This window comes from Micrasema longulum, unplaced genomic scaffold, assembly GCF_059751315.1.
Source record: "Micrasema longulum isolate JH-2025_06_02 unplaced genomic scaffold, ASM5975131v1 h1tg000678l, whole genome shotgun sequence".
In the NCBI taxonomy this organism is placed as follows: Eukaryota; Metazoa; Arthropoda; class Insecta; order Trichoptera; family Brachycentridae; genus Micrasema; species Micrasema longulum.
In genome coordinates, this window is record NW_028277874.1 from 2,105,561 (window position 1) to 2,130,449 (window position 24,889).

Here is a 24,889-nt window from a genome sequence, read left to right on the forward strand (position 1 = left end):
TTCTGCCTAGTATCTCGTGAGGGCTGCAACCGCTGATTCCATTTTTTTTCATTAAATTTGATTGTATTTCATTATTATTTTTTACATACTTCTATACAAAATGCCTCTTGCGTTTTTATCAAAAGAGCTATTTTACAATTTGAAAAATACATAGAAATGTAATAATAATATATTGTGTTTTGAAATACGGATCCCTTTACACGTTTTATCAGACTTTAATTTTAGTATTAATATGACCTATTGCAAGAAAATAATAATAAAAGCAAAGTTTTTTAAAATAAGTTTGATCTTTTGTTTGTTGTATAAACTGTTTTAAATAATACTAATCGTAATAATAGTGTTGCAAAGTCAAATTTTATTATTCGTGGAAAATTTAATAATTATGTAGCAGATTATAAATAAATATACAGGTAAGGTATTTTATTTTTCGTTTTTTCATGGCCTTTTCACATCTCAACTCGGGTGTTCTGGCCAAAGTTATTTTATTGCGGTGCAGGCATTGACCGAACATTGAAATCATTAAGCGAATAAACTGAACACAGCAGATACGCACTACTGTTTGTGTTCACACAGAATGAACGTTGTTTTATTTTTAAACGAGATTGATTAGACTCGTGCACTACCTACCTAATAAAAAATGTGTGCGAAGTTTTTATTTTTATTGAAAATATTTGCTGACTCGCCCGGTAGGTATCGGCATGAAAATATTCAAACGAGTAGCCATAAAAAAAACGAGTGTTCCTCCGGCAACGCACCAATAGGAAGTTAGAAACAGTTATTTGACATATTTCAAAACCATGGCCGCAAAGCCCGCAAATTAAAATCAAACGAGAACGTTAAAAAGTGAAAGCTCGTGTTTTGTATGAAATATTTAGAAATCAAAGGATTGCCCAATGTTCACCATACCGCTTTATCATGATAAGGAAAAAATATTTGAGCAGAACTAACCCGCGCTGGAATCCTAGACGTCTCGGATTATTTGAAGAAGTTTATATTGTGCAGTGCGTTTAAAGAAATGCGGCTTATTGATCTTACAGAATATACAAATATTAAGATTAACCCTTAAGATGGATGACGATATAGTAGAAAGACTGCGGGAAGAAAATCCCGAACAATTCTTCATTTTAGTGAGAATGCATCTGTCCTTCATTATTGATATGAACACTGATGAGTAAGTAACAACGATTGTTCTTTGTAAAATATAACTTTTTCTTACCCTTTAAAACTATCGTGCAAATACGTTACTAGAGTCAAATATCCAGCGGATATTATTCACAATAACAAAGAACTATTCAGCTTGTCCTAACAGTTGTGTTTTTATTTAATAAATCGTCATCAAACCCCCGTCTTCACCTGATGGTGCATATGTTACTGTATTGGTACACTACATAGCGTGTATCATCTGTTACATGAAGGCAAGGTGATCAGTCTTACGCTTCAGGTGTCAGTTCATTAAAATAAAATATTGCAGTGTAGAACCACCTTTTTGACTTGTGCCTTTGTCGCCCTTTCCACATCGAGGTCAAGTATTCCGAATAATTTGAGATTTCACTCGGAGACATCTGTTTAAAGCTTGATGAAATACTAGGACACTAAGACTTATTAAAATTATCAATACGACAGTGGTTCAAGCAAGAGTTTCTTCGAATTCCCTAAAATTTCGCGGTCTGCTGGAAACTACCATAGCAATACCTAGCAGCACAGAAAAGGTGAAGGCTTCGTCCGAAGTCCGATCAATAGTAAAGAAATCACAATATTTTGTCATTCTAAAATACCGTTCTTTCAAAATCACGCCATTAAAAAAATTAATTAAATTTACATTTTATAAAAACAATCACTTTCCAAGATATCTCTGTTTAAAAATGTGCTTAAAAGTTTTATGTTACTATAGAATAATTACTTTTTGACTAGCAGATTACGCCTCTTAAAGTTTCAATGAAACTTAGGTTGGTACTCATATAAAGATGAAGTATTTAAGTAAAATTAATTCTAATGATTTGAAGATAATAAATAAAATAAAAGAGTTATCTAAGCAAAATCTCAAAATGTTGTATTTGGAAAAAAAATACAAGCATTTAAAATTACACAAATTTTGTGATATTTTTCTTGAATTCCATACTAAATTATGCCTTCAATAATCGTTAGTTAAAATGTTTTAGTTTTATGGAATTATGTTTTTTTCAAGAGGAATATTCTGGTTGTAAATATTTCATTTCTACTGTATATTTTTAGCAGAATTTTAATGCTGTTGAATGACCGATTTCAACAAAATGTTAAATTAGTTTTTAGGCTCTTCTTGAAATTCTGTTTTTTTAAGTTATGACTGTGATTAAATTTACCTGATATTAATTTTAGGGACCATTTTCAGGAAATTTTAAATAATTCGCTTTTAGAAAATGGGAACAACTTAATATAAGAATGTTGTGGTAGAACAGGGTTCGAACCTTGGGCCTCTAATCTGTGAGACTGACACTAATACGCCAAGGGCCCAAAACCCAATTTTAAAATTGCAATATTAACAATATTTTGAACTTGTACAAAAAATGTTTATAGGCAAAGTCTACGTATTAACGGTGCTTTTACGTTCAATGTTAATTGCCTAGAATTTTCTATTCCCTTCTCAAAATGTTCTCCATCTCTCTTGTAATATATGTCAATGCAATAATGGTTTACCATCATATTCTCGTTTTTATTTTTCAGGAATGATAGTCCAACAGATAAACCAAAGTCTTTCAAATGGGGTTTTTCAAAAAAGTTCAAAAGTGGTGAAAATGGCACAAAAATGGCTGGACCTCAGAAGCCAGTGGAAACTGTGTGTCTCACTGAAGAAAACATTAAACAAATCTATCAACTTATTGATATCCTCAGTGAAGATGCAAGTAAGTGATTATTATATCATTATACTAGCGAGTACCCGGCATGCGTTACAATGCCACTCAAAGAAAGAAAATGTTTGTGTTTTAATTCTGTTTATTGAAGCGCTTTTGGATACACAATGTTTTTTCGTCAGGTGCGTTCACTAATAAATCGGAAGGTTTCCCGACGCGTGAGCTGGCCGCATACCGCGTCCATGTGAAAAGCATGTATTTTCCGAATTTTATTATTGTTATTATTTTCATTTTTATATTCAGTAACCATTGCGGGTAGCACAACAACTCACCAAAGTTTCATTGCAATAGGATGAATTGTATAGGGATGCATACGGTACAAATAAACATATATTTGTTTATATATAAGATAACACATGCATTTTACTAGGAATTTATACAAGTACAAGTAAACGTCATTTTGCGCCGGTTCGATTTACACCGATTTACAATTACGCTGGTTGATTCCGGCGAGGGATTCCCCGGTTCGGCTGACACCAGACGACAGTAGGCGCCGCGATTCTAATAGCAAACACACTTTTACACGTTGTTTTATTCTATCGCCGTGTACACGAACGGCCTACTGTATGTGTGAAATTAAAACAATATTAAAATTTAAATTTATTTCAACAGAGAGGGAAAATTTTTTTTGAGAAGGGAAAATGGAAGTCTAGGCATTTACAGGGCTTATGACCTGTCATTGGCTGGTTTAAGTGGCCACTTTACACACTGTGTAACATTCACCATTCTGCCCATGTTTGAACATCCACATTTCCTCAACTCTTCCATCTGTTGACTTTTGTGAAGTAAAAGAGCTGAAACCTTTATCACGTGGGTGAGATTCATCCGGCTGAACCAAATCATTTACTAGGTAGTAATTCAACAATGTTTGATTATGTCCAAATGCTTGCAGACTGGCTGGATTTCCTCCCTAGGGAGTTGTTCATATTTAAATTTATTTCAACAGAAAGGGAAAATTTTTTTTTAGGGAGGAAATCCAGCCAGTCTGCAAGCATTTGAACATAATCAAACATTGTTCAATATTAAAATATTTATAGTTTATGCCATGATTCTGCAAGAAAGGAAGCAACAATCAAAGTTAATGAATTAAATGCTTTTTTTCAAAAAAGTGTGAGAATTTAATTTAGTACCGATGAACTATTCAATAATTAAACATAGCTTTAAAAAGTAATTCAATTGTAAAAAATCTTTGAATTTTTTATGGTACATTTTAAACTTTTATATTTCCAGATGTATGTCAGGAAGGCATTTTCCGAAGAACTGGATCACTAAGCCGACAACAGCAGCTCCGTCGTCTCCTGTCTTCCGGAGGGAATCTAGAGGAGGAAGTATCCGGCTATAGTGCTCATGACATGGCTTCCGTACTCAAGGGGATGTTGGCTGATACTCCAGAACCTCTGTTGCTTCTAAATCAACACTACCAGGCCTATTGTCACTTGGCTTGTGAGTATAATTATTCATCTATGCATTCATATATCATCTCTTTATTAATTATTGTTTATACTGTAAATGTATTAATACATAAATAAAACTTTACTATTTAACAAAGGGTATTGTTTACTATTCATTGTACCTTAATTTTAATAAAAAATATAGCATGACAAAAAAAAACTAATTATATGCCTAGTAAGTAATAGAGCAATATTGGATATTATAAAAACGAATATATTTATACAATTATAGTTTTTTTTTTGTACCGTGTAAAAAAATGTAAAGGGAGGTTCCGATGTGTAACTTCATCATTTATATTTTTCAGCGACATGTTTTAATGAAGGGCAGCCGACGGCAAGCTGCGAATCCAAGTTGATAGGCGCCCTACGTCTTCTGCTCCTGTTGCTGCCTGCCACGGCCCGGCAATTGGCCCAGAGGCTGTTGGCCCTCCTGCACAAGACTGCCGCCCACGAAGACTCCAACAGGATGGCTCCGGGAGCCTTGGCAACTATGTTCACCCCGCATGTCATGTGCCCGAGAAGGGTAAGCAGCTTATTAATTTTGTAGATTTAATTGCCATGATTTTGGAACACTATTAATAATATTACTATTACATAATTACGTTATGTATAATTTTTTCTTTCATTATTGTTTCTTTTTCAAAATTAAAAAAAATACAGTAAAACCTCGTTTTACGTTCCTCAATTTTACATTTTCCCACTTTTTACGCCAAAATGTTTAGGTCCCATTTTTTTCCAAAGACACCGAGCATCGCGCCGCCGCGTTTGCCCAAAATGGTGAATAAAAAAATGTGTAAATTGTTATCTCAAACTAAATTCAAAGTTGGTTCAGGGTAATAGATCATTTTGTTTATGTGTCTAATTTTGACATTTTACTAAATTGTGACATGCGGTTGACGCATGAAGAAGTCTTTGCATCAATAAATTACGATGCAGAAAGTATAAAAATTTGGTAATAGAAATATTATTTGAAGTTATAAACAGTTTTGCCGCGATGTAAATGACAGTTGAAATTCTGTGGTACCATACTAAAAAAAGTGATACCATATAAACAAAATTTCCCATGGTTACGGAAAAAATCATGGTTTTTAATTTGTGGTCCATTCAGGAACTGTTATTGTATATAAATAAAATCCCTATTTTTAATCCTTTGTATTATGATTGTACGACTGTCTGTTTATAATACAGTTTTTTAAATAGTTATTTTTTTGGACTCGGAAAATAAGGATGCGTCTTATAATTGAGGAAATACATATGGCAATAAGATTTCTTCTAATTTGTATCGTCTCTAGTTGTCACCAGAAGCGCTTCATACAGATTCTCAAAACTTGTGCAAAGTGTTGAGTTTCATGATAAAGAAGGGTCCCGTGTTGTTCACCACTCCACCCCAGCTGGCCACTGACATTGCAGCCTACTTGGCTAAGAAACAGCACCGGAGACTACTTTCCCCCACTGTGAGTATAAACATATTTAATATAAAAATCCGATTCAATTATCTACTTGATAAAAAAAGCCTTCTCATATATAACACCGAATATGCTACTAAAAATAGACAAAACCTATATCAGACCTACTCTCGAATACGGGTTTCAGATATGAAATCCCTATTCTGTTAAGGATATCAACTTGTTGGAAAGAGTCCAAAGACGAGGTACAAAGTGGTCGCCGACCCTAAAACGGCTTCCATATGTGGAGAGATTGGAAATTCTCGGTCTCACAACGCTGCAGGAACGTCGAGAAAGGGGTGACCTAATAGAGACATACAAGATACTCAGCAGTCACTATAGCTGCCCAAATTTGGATTGCATGTTCAAGCTTAAACAAGATGCTCGTCTTCGAGGCCACAGTCTCAGGCTGGAGAAAACGAGATTCAATCTAAATCCACGGTAGCATTTCCTGAGCAATAGGGTTGTTGATGGTTGGAATAAGCTGCCACAAGAGCTGATCTCAATGTGTAGTCTCATGGGTTAAAAAATGGACTAGATTTGTTTCGGAAAAATTAAAGTGTGCTAACAACTAACTTTCTTTAAAATAGATTTAAGCATATCAGCTTTAAGCTGCTCGCTTAAAACTTATATAATAATGCATTAAATTGATTGAATAATCATTACCGACCTTTATTCCTCTTTGGGAACCAAAAAGAAATTTTAAAAAATAATTATTCTAGTATAAATTTTTTTTTTTTATTAAATAATAATTCTATTATTATTAAGTTAATTAAATTTAAAAAATATATATATTGGCCAATAAATACAGCGCTGTTTTTGTATGAAATCATTTGAGGGGGCTTTTCAATTTTGGACTTGTATATTATTAAACTTACATGGTAATATAATTTTTGATAACACTACATATTAATCTTATTTAAAAATTAAGGGTTAATTAATTATGACAACCGGAAAAAAGTGTGATTTTAGTTTAGATTTAAACTGACTGGGTGACTGTGGCTGATGTGCAGGTATGAAGGCAATTGGTTTCAGGCAGAGGAACTGACTACTGCAAAAGCACGATTAGTAAACCTAGTGTTAGGCTGCGTTTCAATTTCACAAGATTTCCTCTGTTTGAATCAAGTGCTGACCGATAGGTCGATTTTCTTTGATATATGTTTTCTTTAACACAAAGTTCTGATACCAAGACGGCTTTGAAAGTTATATTATTAAAAACTATATAATTTAAAAAAATAATTCATATACTTTTCTATAACCTTTCTACACCTTTCAGCTAATTTTTCAATACCAAATTGCTAGGATTAAAAAAAAAGTTTTTAAATGACTTGATCACACAAAAATAACAATGTCACAAATGATAATTTAAAAAAATGACAACAACATATTTTCAACTTTATTTAAAAAGATGTATTTTTAATTGACTAGTCAACTTAAATTATCTGTAAATATTTTTCGATTTTATCTTTTCTTGTTTGTAGTTATAGTACTTTGAACTTATTGGAACTTGTAGTTATAATAATAGCCAATTATATTATAATAAAATAAAATGGCTGGTCAACTTCTTGAGAGGTAATCTTAAAAATGTATGTTTAAACAAGAAACTTCAAAATTCAAAAGAAAAAGTACAAATGAGCTGCCCAATTGTATTTATTAGCGTAACACCAATCTGAATGCAGCGACAGATTCAGTGTGCCTAGCATAGAAAAATAAAAAACAGTAAAATAATGCTTACAGTAGGGCCAATTTAATAGGTCACATTTGACACTTCATCAAAATTCAACAACATAACCTTGTAAGGGCGGTAATAAAATATTATTTATTTTTTCAAATTAAGAACTGCACAACTGCTTAACCTTTTTCAATTACGATTACATATTTATTGTAATAATGACAAAAAAAGGTAATTTCATGATTTACTTTCACTAATAAACCATTCTAAACATAATAAACTTTTTCTGTTCTAAACGTCGTTACAATGTTGCATCAGTGAACCCTTTTACTTTTTAAACACTAGGGATGTGTTACCCAGAAAAATCGAATGTTGATAATTTTGTTAAATTATTTACTTATCTTATTTTGTTCCTTAAATTTACGATAGAAAATAATAATGGGACAGGGATTCGACTTATGATTTTGAAAATAAAATTACAGTACCTATAAGTACTTTTTCATAGCAACTGAATTCAATTGACATATATTATGTTTGAAGTCCAAATCGATTAATTCACTTTAATCGATGTTTTTAAGCAGGTTACCTCACTATGAAGCTAAAACCGACAAATGTCAAATGTGATCTATTTAATTGGCCCTACTATAGTAAAAAATTCTAATATCTTTTTCAAAATTATGCTATTGGAGCTCATTATTTTCACCACCAAAACAACATTATAAGTGTGATTATTTTGATAGGGGGAAGACCTAAACGAGAGCGTTTCAGAGCGCACGGCTGCTAGCACAGTGTTCACCTTTGTGGATCGTCAGATGAGCGGTGTTACGGGGACCGACACGGCGGGAGGGGCCACTACTGACGCAGCTCTGGCACAACTATACGCTCACATACAATCCCTCCCGGAGTCACACAACAAGAGGAGACTGATCAAACAATTCAATAGGGAAAATGGCCATGGTATAATACCAGTTTATGTTATTTCATATGTACTTTTTACAGTGGATCCAACTGACTGGATCATCTTACTTACCTTCATGTATCAAAACATGTGTGCCTCGTGGTCGAAAGGTCAACATGGTTGATATGAAATGTTGATTTAAAAAGTTGATTTTAAGATGAAATATTTCATTAAAAAACTGGCACCTAAAATCGATCATCTCACCTTCGTGTAACAAAAACTATCAAGATACGCTGCGGTTGAAAATGAAAACAAAATTTGTTTATAATTGAGATTAAAAATTTCCCTTAGAACGAGTACCCGTTTGTCTATTTGGGACCCCACTGTTATTCCTATGTAAAAAAGTATTTTTTTAATTATAAATCCAAAATATACTTAATCCTCCTTAGAACAAAATATCCCAGTGAGCACCAATTATTTTATTTAGAAAGAAATACATTGAACATGCGTGATATATTTCATTTTTGGGGGGTATTTTTAACAAGTTGTAAATCACTCACTATTAGAAAATGGAAATCAAGTTGTGGTAGAGCCGGGCTCGAACCTCAGATCTCCGATCCACGAGTCTACAACCTGGTAATTAAAATTGTATTTTGAAATGTTATATAATGCGTAATTTTATCTATTTCTAGGTACTCCACTACAACTCCAGAGAGCTCAGAAGCACCGATCCTTAGGAGAGTCACTCAAGAAACATATTTTCGCCAAAAGTCTAATGAACAGATCGGGCAAGAAGCCTATCAATCTTAATGAACAGCGATTCAGCTGCCATCCTGTTGCGGAGGTATATTGAAATGCGATAATTTACCCACTAATGAATTTAAACTCATTCATTAATTCTACTGTGCATTACCTCAACTCATCCACTCACAGCTCTAACATATTAACGATACATTAATTTTCTAAAATTTCCAAAAGACTTGAATAATATTTCTCTACTTTGTGTTTAAAAAATTAACATAGATTGATTCAGCGGTGTCTACTGCCTACCTTACTTGATTATTATAAAATTATTATTAACAAATTAAACTGTGCAAATTACGAGTCAATTGTTGATATTAATTTCATTGATGACTCCGAAAGACTTTTTTAATAAAATATGATTATCAAGCAGGGTATGCATTACTTAAATGCTTAAGGACCTGTTTTATAAACATCTATTGGAAACTTGATATCATTTTTAACTAATACTTAGTATACCAGCCGATTTTTACATTTCATGAATGTCCATAGCGCTACGAGTCATTAAAATAATCGTTAAATGGTTACTACCGATTTCGGCTGGTTCAAAGATTTTTTTACTCATTTGATAATTTTTTTTGTTTTCTGCTTATTTCTTTTGCAGTATATGATTATTTTTAATATTGTATTAAGCATAGATGAATATGCAGTATTTAGGTATACATACAAGAAAACAAATAAGTCTAACGTCATTGACCTACCTATCATTACTTTCTTTTTTGGTGATTTGTATTTTTAAAAAATATTTTGTCAAGTACTGCAATGAGGAAGTTCAGTGTTGTGGATAATTAAAATAAAAAAATGATTTTTAACACGCGGTAAACACTATGGCGATTAATTGTACCGCGAAGTTTCTAAAAAATGTATGAAAAAAATTATATTGTAAATATTTTTTGATAAAAATGAACTACTTTAAAACGTCTCAGGTTCTAGTGAACAGCTGTTTAGAATAGCCAATCAATTATGTGTTTGAACATATTTCCAGTTTACGGGAAGTCATGTTTAGCGTGTTTTTATACGCACGGGCTTGACTTTTTAAATGTCAGGACAACCGACCGATGATAACTAGTGACGTCATGGGCGGAGTGATTTCAAAATTGCAAAGCTATGATGCATAAAAATAAAAATATTTTTTTGGCTTAATTTAATAAAAATATTTTTTAAAAACCACTGACCTTCCTAATTATTGTGATTAATGTATATTGTGTATTTAAATCCCGAACATAGCATTATGTTTGAGCTTGACAGATAAAAAGTAATATCATAGACAATGAAGAAGTTCAGTGTCTTTTTTTACTTTTTTTATTTGTTAATGGTATATTAAACTAAGCCAAATTTTATATTTTTATATATCGTATTATCAGCGCTATGATTTTTTTAAGTTTTGTATTTCTGAAAAAACTCTGCGTGTGACGTCAGAGGTTGTACTACGACAGTTCTTCTGATTGATTCGTTTACGGTGACCAAACCGAATATCTTTCAAAGCTCTCATATCATTGGATGGTTCATATGAACCAGTGACGTAGATCAAAGTAGTGCGTTTTTATTAAAATATTTTATATAATTTTTTTGTACATTTTCAAGAAACTTTGCTTTATAATTTAATGCTCGTTTTTTACCGAGCGCAAGAAAGCATTTTTTGTATCCAATTTTCCGTAGGGCTGAAGTTCCTCATTGTCAAAAAACCATAGACATTACGACTCAAATTTGAATTTTGTTCAAAATTCTTACCGGTGACTGTCGGTCGAAATTGGTTTATAAAACACGCAACCGTCAGTTATTGTTACAAACGGTTAACGGTTCGTAGCGGTGATGGAAGTTTGATAAATTGTTTATAAAACCGACCGGAGTGATTTCACCTGGATCCAATTAATCTTCCATTTATTCAAAATTGAATGGTTTTTTTTGGCCTGATTCTGTTCTTGTGTCTGGATTCAATGGCTTCTACGGAAGATTTTCATTTGCGCTTGCTATCTGTGATGTCATTTTGCCTCTTGCCTGAGCATGCTCTTTTCCGCTTCTTTTCAGAGCTCTTCATTCTTCAAGAATAATTTTAAATCTAACTCTGTCAAACTCTCTTCCGATTCCCCCAAGCCACTTAAACTCGAAGATTACAACTCTTCGCAAAAGGACAAACTGACGAATGTTCAAACCGAACTAAATGCCGAAAATACTAACCATGATAATGACCATTTAGAAGAGGATGACATTTTATCCGAAAATGACGATGACATTGAAGAGGCTAGCTTCTCTTGCGATGATGGCAATGATTTTGAAAAACTAGAAAGACTATTAAAAACAGCTCCCAAATACACTTCAGAACCGAATCTCAGCTTTACTCCATCGCATCAAGACGTGTCTCTAAAAGTTATAAAATTGTTCAAATCGAAGACGTTGCTTCCTGCTCACATTGCCGCTAGAAAATATAACAAAAAACACGACATACAGAATCTTCAGAAAAGAAATTCAATTGATGAGAAAGCAAATAAAGAATACGATAATTCTTTGAATTTTAAATCGTGCATGAAATGCTCTTCTGATTCCTTTTCGGAAGCGGATACTTCTAGTTTAGGGTACCAGCCAATATCTCAAACCCGAGAAGAGGCGGTTTCACCGAGATCTGACTCCAATACACCTCGCGTGTGTCGAAAAGATTCTCTTAAATACATGAGAAATAAACGCAACGCCTCTCGCGGAAGTGAAGCTTCTCTAATTGACCCATTGCTGAAAGAAGATTCAAGCATGACCAAGGATGATGAGCTCGCAGAAAATTTACACACTCCTAGGCTGAGTGTATTGCCGGCGAAATTAAACTACTTGACAAGTACCCCGGCTGTAAGTAATGCAGCATCAGATAGGAATTATGAAGGATGCTCCACACCTATGTTTGCTGGAGGTCACATTCTGAGAAGAGGATCCATGTCTCCCATTACTAAATCCACCCAAAAGATGTCCAAAGCTATGCAGGTCTGGTGATATTCTTTCTTCTTGCTTTTATGTGTTGCGTGTTTTGTTTCTAACATCATTTGTGTGAAATATTCATTAAACACAAATTATCTTTTCTAATTTAAATCCCCCTTTTTCTGACTATACAATGTTTAATATAAATGTTTAAAGTTATGTAATATACAGTAAAACCTTACGTTTTTCAAGGGAGCAACAAAAAAAGTTTAAAACTGAGGAAAACTTTAAAGTGAGGAAATGAAAAATGTATGGAAAAAATTCAATTTCATTCAAATATAATTATTGTACAAGACTATACTAAATATACCGCAGAAAAATTGTAAGAACTGTCATGATCGGGGATTATTCATATTTACCAATGATATAATTAAAAATATTTTTTGTATTTTTTTAAACAATACTGCAATATGTTATTTTTTATTGAATTAAAAAGATAAATGCATAAATAATTTTATCTAGGTAGTTAACCTTAAAAACGCGAAAATGAAAATTTGAATTTGCATAAAATGCATACAACTATTTTTTCCCTAAATATTGGGAAATTTTATTTATATGGTATCACTTTTTTTAGTATGGCACTACAAAATTTCAACTGTCATTTACATCGCGGACTGTTTCAAACTTTTATGATAACTGTTTAAACTATCTCCTTTTCACATTACGTGTGTATAACATCAAATAATAATATTGCCAATTTTATAAACTTTCTGCATTGTAATTTATTGATGCAAAGACTTTATTATTCTAAACATGCGTCAACTGCATGTCGCTATTTCGTAAAATGTCAAAATTAGACTTAAACAAAATGGTCAATTACACTGCACCTACTTTGAATTTAGTTTGAGACAATAGTTTACACATTTTTTTATTTACCTCGATTTTATTCTCCATTCACGCGGCGGCGCGCGGCTCGTCTTTTGACAGATCGAATGAGTTGGGAAAAAAATTTCGATGTAAAAACCGGGGTTATGAAAAACGTAATTGGGGGGAAAATTTAATGAGAATGTATGAAAAAAAATGGGACCTAAATATTTCGGTGTAAAAAGCGGGAAAATCAGAGGTTTTACTGTATTCCTATTGACTAAAGCTAAAAAAACAAGATGATTCACCCTTGTTTACACTCATTTTACTCTGCCGATGTAACATTTTTCATTTCTACATAATGTGTTTTCTGAATCTGAATAAAACAGTGTGATAAAATTATTATTTTTAGCACTAACTTTGTGATTTTCATGATGAAGTTTTGTTTAACAGGTTTGCTGACACACGTTTCTCATAGGATTCATTTGTGTGGACACATATCATAACTTTCTTATGGTTGAAAAATATTTCACTTCCGATTAGATGGAAGTTGATGGATTGAATTCAATCTTATTTAACTAACATACTGAGATTTTTTTGTAGCGGACTGTTTTTTAGGGACACAATATCTGCTTCTACCATATAATTACTTAAGTTTCCCATAGGCTATAGCTGTCTTTTCACTATAAATATCTTTTGGACTTACGTCTATAGTCGTCATTTTCTAAATGAGAGACGATTTTGGCGACTAGCCGGCATATCCGTGAACATATTAAAATCATTAAACTTGTTACTATTTTAGTGACAAAAAATATTTTTGTAACTTATTAACCATTAAAAACAATAATTTAAGTATGTTTGAATAGATATGTAAAGTTATGATTCCAGTGTTAAATATTTAGAAAAAAAACTTAAATGCCTTTTATTTCAGGAATCTATTATGACTCCTCGGTCTCGCAAGCCCGTCATAATAAACTGTGACCCTCCAACCGTTATCCCCTCTCATCTGGTGTCGCATCATTCCATCAGCAGCGAGTCCAGTAACTCCGACACTGTCTACGACTCCACTCCGTCCATGAAGAATGACAGCGACTTTGTTTCTACAGACGAGAGTTGCTTGTCTTCATCGTGTTACGTCAAGTACAAACACATCAACGAGACAAGAGACACAGCCTCCAAAGAAAAGTCATCAAATTCAGCCAACAACTTCACGAGAATTTCAGACTCTGCCCTGTCTGAAAGACGAATGCGGATTCTACAAGAAAGAAACTATAAAACATTATTAGCCAATAAACATCCCGATTGTTGGACTTACGCTGTCAACCAGTCAACTTCAAAACTATTATGTGAAAATTTCGAAGAGTCCGATAGCCAATCGAGTCCTAGCAGTAGTCTAAATAGAGGACAAACTTCTTTAACAGATCCTTTTCGTCAGTACTTACAATGTAGATCGGTTCTGCCGGGATCTCCCGTCGATTTATCCTTTGCGAGCAATCCCGACGATTACTACGAAAATAGAATAGAAAATATAGAAAATTTATCAGAAGGTAAAATGACCGAATCTTTGCTTTATTGTTTAGATGGCAATATCCCTAAAGATCTCACTGTTAATTCAGAGTACAACTACTCTGATAGGGAGGTATTGTTAAAACATGGCGATAGTTCTATTAGTAATTACGAAGATGTGTCTTTTGTGAATCGATCTAAATCGAATGCGATTAACCTCGAAACTAAAAACGGTAATTTAGATTACTCTGTAAAAAAGTTGAAAATGTTACACAAAAATGACACGTTTTCTTCGTGTGATAGTTTAAACAAGGCGGCGTCTTTAATGGCTGATCCGATAGATAAAGAAAATGTTATTCCCGGGAATAAGCGGCCAGCGAATAGTTTAGGTGGTGCTCTAGACTGCGACAGTACCGAAGTAAAAAAAAACATTGCAACAAATGAAAATATAAAGAAATCTAAAGATGATGATCAAAATGAAGTCGTCGCCAGTAGAACATTAGCAATGGACCCGGATTACTGGGATTACAATAGATACGGACAACCGTGGGAAACAAATCTTTAAGGACCTTATACAATATGTATGGGACGTTCGGATGTACTTTTGAATAGTTGCTTTTGAAAACCTCTCCATAAAAAAAACAAAAGTATTAATTATATCGCCGCAAAAATTTTAAATGCTGTAAGGGACTGAGTGTAAATTATTAAAAATTCAAAAAATGAAAACCGTATTTATTATTTTTGTTTTAATTTTGACATATGCCTCAAACGCTCATTAAAAACATAATTAATCAAGATCTACCAAAAAAAATGTAGAAAATATTAATAAAATAAAGTATAAAGTCAAAGATCAAAAGAAATACTTAATCGATGTCCGCTCCCTAAGTGGAGCAGACGGTATCCACAAAATATGAGGGTCCACAAATTGATAAGAATCGATTTATGGTCCCGAGGCTAGTGTTACGGATTCACGGATCAGAGACTTGAGGTTCGAACCTTACTACGCCGACTAGATTCTCTTTTTCTAATAGTGAATAATTTACAACTGGTTGAAAAAGGGCCCAAAATTGAAATATTGGGGTAAATCATAAAAATACAGATATTAATTTTTTCATTAGAAAAAATCTCTCCAGGCTTCTCTGTCTGTAACCAACTCCCGTGTGTCCTCCTAAGTCAGATGCGCGTCCCACAGTCCAGATGTCAACTGCCAACAAACTGTCCAGGACCGCGAGCCATTTTCATGGGCCATTTTCAACGAGTTGTAAATCACTCACTGTTAGATAATGGGAATTAAATTGTGGTTGAGTGGAGTTCAAACCTTGGACCTCTGATCCGTGAGTCTGCGAATTTTCTACATTATTTTCCCTCTTTTGATTAATGTACACATTGTCTCTCACAGCGTTTTAAATTTCCACCAACAGTGTGTATTAAAAACAGTATTACACTAATTATAAATGCGTATATGTACTGCAGAAATTATAATTGAATAACTTAACCAAATATACAAAATGTACCTTCATTGCTTAAATGCCAAATATCATAAATTGTTCATAATATAATATGTATGCATGTTGTGCATTATTGATATTTGAGTGTTTAGTGCATTAACCTAAATTATTGGTGGCTTATTTTAAAAGAAAACATTTTACAAAACAATCGGCATATTAAAATTGATTAAGCAAATCAAGATACATATATTGTTTTATTTTAAATTTTAAAAGTACCACTTAATAAAATTATATCTAGGATGCATGTAAAGTACTTTTAGTATTATAATAAATAATTATAAAAATATTATTTGTATAAATTATATTAAGTATTATTAATAATTTCGATGTGGTGAAAAATGGATCCTTTATGATAATCCAAAAAGGAAGAAATCACGGGGACCACCTGGCCTCGCCTCAACATTTACAGCTAAACCAAACATTCATGGAAAAAAACTCGTGTATTTGGTGGGATCAGCTTGGTGCTGTGTATTACGAGTTGCTCAAACCGAACGAAACTATTCCTAGAGCGGTCTACTGAACACAATTGATGAGATTGTATGATCTGTATGCTGCCAGAAAGATGGGAAAAAATAGTGGCAAGCGATGGACTATACTTCGAATAAAACATAAGGTTCCGTTCTTTCACAATAAATGCCCAAATTTTGATAAAAAACGGCGGAAACTTATTTGGACACCTAATATATCATGCTTTTTACGTAAACATAAAAATTTCCTTTTTAATAATATAGGTCTTTAATTCTTGGACAATCCTCATATATTATTGCGAACTAAATGTATTTTATCGATGAAATGAAAAAATGTATAACCATTGCAGGTATAAGTTTTAAGCGGAGTTTTTTTGTATTATTATTGATAATTGAATCCCATTAACTTGTCGAATATTATTAAATTTACTAAAACAGTCTGATTTTAGCAACATTAAGGTTTTGTATTGTGAATTCGATCTCCAAAGATGTATCCACTAAGGAAATTAGTTATGTTCTATTGTTTATGTATTCGACTGCTCTTTACTACTACATACTAACTTAGGATATGTGTATGAAATACTAGTATTAAATCATTACCCATTTCAATCCTACTTAAAAACTCTTAACTCTCCCCCTGTAATTTTAATAGCTAATAAATCAATCAGCTTATGTAAATATTACTTAGTTAAAATATCACAAAATGCACCATGAATAAGTAAATCAAAACCTTTAATCTGGTCATTTCAAAAGTCTACATAATTAAATTTAATTGACTGGTTAATTAATAAATAATAAATTATGAGGTTTACTCTTCATCAAAAATATATTCAGTTTAAAAATCAATTGAGAATAGAACATTATGATAAATTGCAATTTTGAGGTGAAAAATAAGTCCCATTAAAAAGGTACTTTCACAAATCAGGAATAATGTTGGAAACATAAAAAATATTTACAGCGTTTTTTTACAATGAGGAAGTTCAGTGGTTTTTTTAAAAAAATCTTTGTCAATAGACTTTTGAACTATCGTATCGGCGCTATGATTTTTTAATGATTTGTATTTCTGCAATTACTCATGTGACCTCAAAGGTTCTCTTCCGCTTATTCTCAGTCAGTTTTGCTGACTGGTTTGTTGACAATAAGTAAATCGGAAATCTTTCACAGCTCTCTTATCATTGGTTGATTCATATGAAATAGTAACGTTGTTTAGAGTAGTTTGTTTTTTTTAAAAATGTATTTTTTTTTGCATATTTTCAAGAAACTTTGTCGTACAATTTAATGCTCTAATTTTTACTGCGTGTAAGAAAACATTTTTTGTATCCAATTTCCCATAGGGCTGAAGTTCCTCATTCTAATTACATATCGTCGCATTGGAGAAACAAGGTTTTATCAAACAAAATATGTTTTCTTAGATTTAAATATCCGTTCTATCTGTATTAAAATTTCAAAGAAAAACTAAATCAATCCCTAATTACATATTATTAAGTTTGTTAAGACAATATGTATAAAAAATATTAGATAAAATTATGTCTTCATTTCAAACTTTCATGTCTCAGAAAAATTATGAATCTACATAGTTTCTTCTTCAACGCAACGATATATTTAAAAAACCAGTTTTCATTCATAATTTTGGGTTTAAAAATGAGCTCATAAGAAACCCTTTCTTTGTTATGTTATATATTTAAAATTGTTGTAGGTTTATCTTCTAAATATAAAAAATATTAATGTTCTATTTTTGTAACTGTTATGTATATATTTTATATCTGTAATAGTATTATTTAATAAATAAATATTTGAATAAATCAATAAATGTGTTTAGAATTGATTGTGATTATTGATAATTTGAAGTGTCGGACAGTACAGAAAGTACAGAAAACAGCAGTAAAATAAAATAAGGAAATAAAAATATGCATTAATACATCGACCTATTAATATACATAGAGTCGTGACACGAAAACTAACCTATAGTTACTGAATTTGTTTATTTATACCAGGGGAGCATTTGATGAGATTGCATATAGTACCGAAAATGGGAGGATACCAATTTTGGTATTTAAAAAAGTCCATTTGAATGTTTAGAAACAGCATTAGTTTTTTGCGGACCCTTATCTGATTTTTCCTTTATAATTTCGAGCTCTTTATTTCTTTTTATTGGATTTTGGGGAATGCAAAAATAATATTACCCCATATTATATTTTTAAAAATATGTTCCTGCAGTTCAGTTTTTGTCAGTAAGATAAAAATACTTAAATTTGAATATGAATTATTTTAAGGTTTGTTAATCATTTATAAATAAACACTTTCCAATGAAAAGTTACACCATCATTTTTACAGTGTTTATCCGAACGGTTTTTACACAATCAGGCAATTTGGGTTTGATTTTAAATGTCAAGTTAACGTCTCACCCGGCTGGCGGTCAAAGGACAACTAAATACGCGTTCATTTTTGAGGGCTCAGGGCGCGTCTATGTGTATTAATAGGTAGATGCATTAATATAAAAGAAAGCAAAGTTTTCTGAAACGTGGTTCAAATTTTTTCACGCTAAAAATCACATTGAAGGAAAAAAGTCTCAAGTGGGTGATGCGCCACTATAAACTTTAATTACATATACTTTACTGAGAATTTTATTCTGTCTCATATAAACCCATGGATATCAGATGTAAATTTCAGTGTTGACATCAAAAACCCTCCTGCACAAGATTCAGAAAATCGATCACAAAAAATCAGACTTATTTTTTAAATGTTCTCGTTAAAGTTTACATTAACCCTTTATAGGACACCTAGAACAAAACGGTACATAAATATGTAGAGTTCATAGTCCATAATCAACGAAGAAAGCAATGTAATCATTTTCTATAAAATCGAATACAGCAATTCTAAAAGTATTGCACATGAAATCAGGGGCATAGTTCTGCAGCACATTCACATCGTCGCTACCATAAAGAAATGAACTACAATTCGATGTCGCCTATAAAGAGACTACAGGGCGTGGCAACGCTAGTCAGTCAGCCCAACAAGTTCAGTTCAGTCAGTCAGTCTAGCTCAACGAAGTCAATCAGTTCCAGCATGCAGTTTAAGTGCAGTCTCTTCAACCCATCATCGACGTAACACTCGCACAACACAATTGAGTTATTTATTTTCTAATATTTCATATATTTATAATATTTACATAACTAATATTGTATATTTCTAATATTTCAAATTGAGTTACTTATTTTCTAATATTTCGTAATAATAAGTCTAATGCCATACGGCTTTTTCAAATGCAATATGTTTACTATCTCAAAAAAAAAACAAATTTTATTAGGTTTGCAAGATATAAATCGTTACATTGCCGGTATTCAATTGAATGGCTAGATCGTTCGCTGAATAAATTAAAATAGCTCAACATTTAACGTGTTTGCTGGTTGAAAGCTAGCTCTTTGGAAATGGCCGAAGCCAGCCAAACTAGCGAAGCTTGGATAGGTTGGACTAAGCTAAATACAAAGAAAACGTTTTTAAAAATTAAAATTAAAGAGTCTAAGTGACGTTCAGCCCTTTTGTTAAACGTTGCTTTCAACATTTTGGCTAAGCGTCTGTTAGCGATTCGATCGAATGCCAGCATTTAATGAACAGCCTCGCCGCCCAGTTGAGTAGCTGATTGAACTATTTGGGAACGACATATGCACTTTCAAAGCATCTGCTAATGTAAGACCAGATATTGAATTATGTATATTATGAAGCTGATTGGGAACAATTAAAATAGACGACGTTTCAAACATCAATATCTCAAAATGGCACTTTTCAGATGTGATTTTTATTTTGACTTGACAGTAAAAATCCTTTATAATGCACATTATATTGTGAATAAATGGTGTATAAGAAATCTTCTGAAATATTTTATGACAATTTAAAAAATATTAAACTATTCATATATGATTTGTTTGGTGGTAATTTTATGCAAAAAAAAAAACTAATTTAAGAGTGATGATTATAGATGTTTATTTATAAAATTATGTATTTATATCTAAACTTAGTATAATAATTAACGCAATATGTGAGACATTACATTAAACCGTCACAGGAAACAATTTGAATAACAGAAGAATAATATGATATTGCAGCCTCGCCATATTTTTTTTTTTTTTGGAAAATCTAAATAAAAATAAATTATTGCAACACGTTTTGACTGCAAACTGTCAATACAAATACGATAGTGGTGTCTGTGGATATTGGTGCATCTAAAAAACAATGCTATTGGTTCTCATGGATGGAATAGACAGCCTAGATGATGTACTGCACCTTTTTTCATATAAAAATCTAATTGAGTATTTTTGAAATATAAACTACTGTTTTTTGGAAGAAAAGTGCTTGAGATTTTTCACAAATTAGTCAACCGCCTTTAATGATCTCTAAAAATGTAGCGCAATATGAATATAACATAATTTCAGCAGCTGATTAAATATAGCGTAATAGATTAAAACATGTCATCGTGTCCTAATTCGGCGAGAATGTTGAGTCCTCTCTCCTTTAGAGCTTTAGATAGTAATTTCTGCTGATCTATTCGGCCATCTTGTTCTCTTCTTTGAGCATCGAGTATTTCATCGACAGATACTTCTGTTAAGGGTGAATTTTCTTCCTTTTCTTTATCCTGAAAATAACAATTCAAAATCAATAAACATAAATAATTATTCATCATTGTTCCGAAGAGTTTGCTATAATGACAAATGGAATAAAATATTTTTTTAAATTTTTAATTACAACTTTGTAACAATTATTACTATCCATTTCGACAATGGAAGATAAGAAAGTATTAAAAGTATTCAGCACCCTTGAGATGATTTTCACAAAAACGGCGCTGTATAAATTATCCAAATATAAATAAATATAAACAAAAATTAACAGATGGAAAAGAATTGAAAACATTTGGAAAGTTACATGCAGAACGGCAAATGTTACACAGTTTATAAAGTGACAGCTTAAATCACTATATGATAAATGCCTTGTAAATGTTATGTTAAACGCCTTGTAAATGCTTAGACTTCTGTATTCCTTTCTTCATCTCAATTAATGTGCATAGTTTTTTTCTTAAATACTTGGAATGAAATATTCATGTAAATACACAACATGTATCTCCGATGATACTGCAATATCACGTAATATGTTTTTTTAAAGAAAATGTTTCACTGCAATAAACTCCTTATAGGGACTAAAAGCTGTTAGTTTTAAATTAATGCTATTTTTACTTTAAATAATGATAGTTTTTCTGATACTCCAGCGGTATTTTTAGTTGATTAAAATCGTAAGCAATAAATTAACTGAACGGTTTTTAAACTGCCAAAAAATAAACTGATAGTTATGCTGTATGCCATATCACCAATGTTGATTTTGCAAAATGTTGTTTTTTTATTTAAAAACACTTTATATTAATAAATTTATGTTTTTGTATTATTATTATTTTTTATTTTTTTTAAAACACTATGTTTATATAAAAGGAGTAAAAGAAAACCCGAACATGCTTAAGTAATTATCATGTATAATGTGATAATATTATGAATAACCTCTAAACAGTAAATAAGAATCAATCGTAGTTGTTCTGTCTATTCACGGTTTTAGTTTTTCGATTGGTTTTTGTTATTCTGCAATAAAAAAACGGTAGTATAATTCTAATTTAGAAAATCTGAGGTTAACTTACGATTTCACCCAGAAGGACCACATTTTCTCCTCTAATTATGAAAATTCCTCTCGGAATATCTCCATACTCCTTTCCTACGTGTATTCTCTCAATACTTTTATGTAAAACTAGATTGGCAAATTGATCAACGCTTCGTAGATAACCTATAAGGGTTCGTCCATCTCTTAGCAAAACCATAAGTTTTTCTGAAAACATACGGTTTAAATTAATTTCGCAAATAAAATGTACATTGAATAATGCCGATATTGCGATAAACCAAATCATACTTACTGTCTAATTCGTCGAGAAGATGTGCAGTCCCCGCGAGCGGATTTGAAGGATTCGCCATGGTTAATAAATACAGCGAATAATTTAGAAAATAGGCAGTTAAAAATGATTTATTAAAGTATTTATGTACATATATGAATTAATAGATGTATAATAACATGACAGAAAAATACTGGGGTAATGCCGGCAAACACGAGCAACAAATAAATAAACGTCAAAATTTGACAGATGCCGAAAATTCAACCAACTAAACCACAAACAAAAGTACCCATAGACTTAATTTCATTAAAATCTATGCCAATTCTCAGCACAAACATTACAAGGGTGTTTGGAGTAGTTATTACAGAGAATCGTAAAGTTTTAAATATAAACATTGTAACAATATGTCCAAGAAGAATGTGTGTATGCTTTTAATTACTGAAAATATTTTTTACTTCTTCGAAATATACAGCTGGATATTCTAAGATTAATGTGTATATTCGTAGAATGACAAATATTATACTTATAATAATTTATATTTTAGATAATGACAAGTTATAAGGCTTATAAATACCCTAATCAGAATAAGTTTCTAGTAAAAATATTTGTCAATCGAATATTAATATAAATTACCATAACCTCCCTTCATTTTATTGTTTTTTTTTCAGGTATATTTTTAATCTCTTTTCCTTTTGAGTTCCTCTTTCCCTTTCCTTTCAAACTCACATTTCTCCACATTCATAACATAATGTACTTTCATTTGAGATTATTTGTGTGAGTCTTATTTCCCTATTAAAAAACAATCGTTATTTTGTATTAATCAGATTGTGTCATGTATGTATTTTTTGATGTACCTTTTATTTTTTAGTAGAATTTTTTGGCCAACTCGTAGAAATGATATAACGCCACACTACTCTTACACACCTCATTTTACTATATTCATACGTCTTCTCGTGTACGTACGCTTATTATTCCAATTGAAAATACTGTTATTCTAGTATTTTAAGCATGCAACTACAAACAACATTGGTATGTACCTAGTAGGAGATTTTAAAAAAGGTTTTGGAAAGCATTTATTGTTTATTCTTGCAATTTACAACCAAATTATCGAGTTAAAAATATATTTGAAACCCATAGCATAAAACCTATCTTCATAGTGACCCCGTGATGTAATAAGAAACTTTCCTTACGCACGGAGAGTTCCAGGTTGAATTCCCAGTGAGATTCTAAAGTTAAATGTGATTTTTCTAAAGCCTGCGTAAACTGTGGGTATATTATAATTTACCACCGTAACGGGGCCTCCTGGCCTAAAATGTTAAGATGATAAAAATAAAAAGTACAACAAATAAATGAATATCAACAGTTTATAATTATAAACAATGATAAAATAAAATGTATTTTACTGTAGTATCTGGTAGATTTGGTAGAGCATCGTCTCTGTCGCACGAGTCCGGTATCTGAACAATGAATGAATGACAAAGACGATTCTCTGCTAAACCGAAGGTAGATGACTTGGCTGGCCCAGCCGTCTCTTTTTTAAGCCCGGTGTACTTTTTAAATGCCGGGTACAGTAATGCATACGTTAAAATATGTATTTGATTTTGTTATTATTATAACATATAAGATATTATAAGGAATAAGATTATTAATATCACTTTATTATTAACACCTTTTGCAAAAAAGAATTTTAGGCATTTTTTAATGTCTTAAAATTTTCTGGGTCCCGATTAGAACAAAGAAAGTTACCAGAGTTATCTTCAATTGCCTATGGACAACTTTATAAAGAAAAATCGAATTATCTATGCGAAAATGTGTATGTTTTTTTTCGAAACATATTAAATTACAGGTTACCGACGAAGAAGACACATAATTTTTTTAGACAAATATATACATTTCAACTTGGCCCAGGGCCTCGATAATGATGGGAAGATAAAATTTATCTTCAATTTCATCTACATAGGAAAATTAAGTTATATGTATGAAAAATATAATACGTTTACATTTTTTTCCCTAAACATTTTCAATTACCGGTTACCGACAAAGATACGTTGAATTTTTATACAAATATAGAAACTCATTTTCATACATCGATATTAGTTTATAATACCGTCTCCAGTATATACCGATGAAGATAGTCGTTCATAATCGCGGCCCAGGGCCTCGATTATGATGGAAAGATAAAGACGTCATACCTTCACCTTAACAGTATAGTTGAAAAAAAATTCTCTCTAGCGATTACAAAGATACACTACCGACTCCTCACCTTCAAGTTTTGATACTGAAGCTATGTCATTTTAGTGCGTAGATATGTGTACTGTGACGTACGCCGTCCCCTTGTTTCATATCGATGTACCTACCCAAAACTTGAAGGTATGGGGATGGCAGTGTATCTTCGTAATCGCTCAAGAGAATTTATCTTTAACTATACTGTCATAGTGAAGGTATGACGTCCTTATCTTTCCATCATAATCGAGGCCATGTTATGCCTATTTACGATAACAATAGCATCATCTAAAGCTCGGGTTTCCTAGGACAGCGGTGCCCACATCTTAACGGTCGTAGTGAACG

At 32.0% G+C, this 24,889-nt stretch overlaps 2 protein-coding genes across 3 annotated transcripts; one reads left to right on the forward strand and one right to left on the reverse strand.

Moving 5' to 3' along the window:
* Window positions 1–576: 576 nt before the first annotated feature.
* Window positions 577–15,274, forward strand: LOC148279733 (uncharacterized). Of its 2 annotated transcripts, XM_088229467.1 has the most exons (9): window positions 772–1,171; window positions 2,701–2,879; window positions 4,119–4,331; window positions 4,645–4,862; window positions 5,632–5,793; window positions 8,197–8,413; window positions 9,047–9,198; window positions 11,184–12,122; window positions 13,852–15,274. In XM_088229467.1, the coding sequence occupies exons 1-9, from the start codon at window positions 1,068–1,070 to the stop codon at window positions 14,989–14,991; spliced, it is 3,324 nt and encodes a 1,107-aa protein (XP_088085593.1). In that variant the 5' UTR covers window positions 772–1,067; the 3' UTR covers window positions 14,992–15,274. The 2 variants fall into 2 exon arrangements, with proteins under 2 accessions (XP_088085594.1, XP_088085593.1); XM_088229468.1 differs by lacking the exon at window positions 11,184–12,122 and having other exon boundaries at window positions 577–1,171; window positions 13,852–15,127.
* A 5,083-nt stretch (window positions 15,275–20,357) lies between these two features.
* On the reverse strand, window positions 20,358–22,598 carry LSm1 (U6 snRNA-associated Sm-like protein LSm1). Its single transcript, XM_088229513.1, has 3 exons — window positions 22,346–22,598; window positions 22,076–22,260; window positions 20,358–21,031 (listed from the first exon to the last, which is right to left on the reverse strand). The coding sequence occupies exons 1-3, from the start codon at window positions 22,401–22,403 to the stop codon at window positions 20,858–20,860; spliced, it is 417 nt and encodes a 138-aa protein (XP_088085639.1). The 5' UTR covers window positions 22,404–22,598; the 3' UTR covers window positions 20,358–20,857.
* Between the last annotated feature and the right edge of the window lie 2,291 nt (window positions 22,599–24,889).

Excerpts from the sequence above, each read along its gene's own strand:
- LSm1 (XM_088229513.1), bottom strand. The coding sequence starts at position 22,403 with ATGGCGAATCCTTCAAATCCGCTCGCGGGGACTGCACATCTTCTCGAC. Across the intron at positions 22,261-22,345 it reads TCTTCTCGACGAATTAGACA|AAAAACTTATGGTTTTGCTA; the intron begins GTAAGTATGATT and ends GTATGTTTTCAG. Across the intron at positions 21,032-22,075 it reads TGGTCCTTCTGGGTGAAATC|GATAAAGAAAAGGAAGAAAA; the intron begins GTAAGTTAACCT and ends TGTTATTTTCAG.
- LOC148279733 (XM_088229467.1), top strand. The coding sequence starts at position 1,068 with ATGGATGACGATATAGTAGAAAGACTGCGGGAAGAAAATCCCGAACAA. Across the intron at positions 1,172-2,700 it reads ATTGATATGAACACTGATGA|GAATGATAGTCCAACAGATA; the intron begins GTAAGTAACAAC and ends TTTATTTTTCAG. Across the intron at positions 2,880-4,118 it reads TATCCTCAGTGAAGATGCAA|ATGTATGTCAGGAAGGCATT; the intron begins GTAAGTGATTAT and ends TTATATTTCCAG.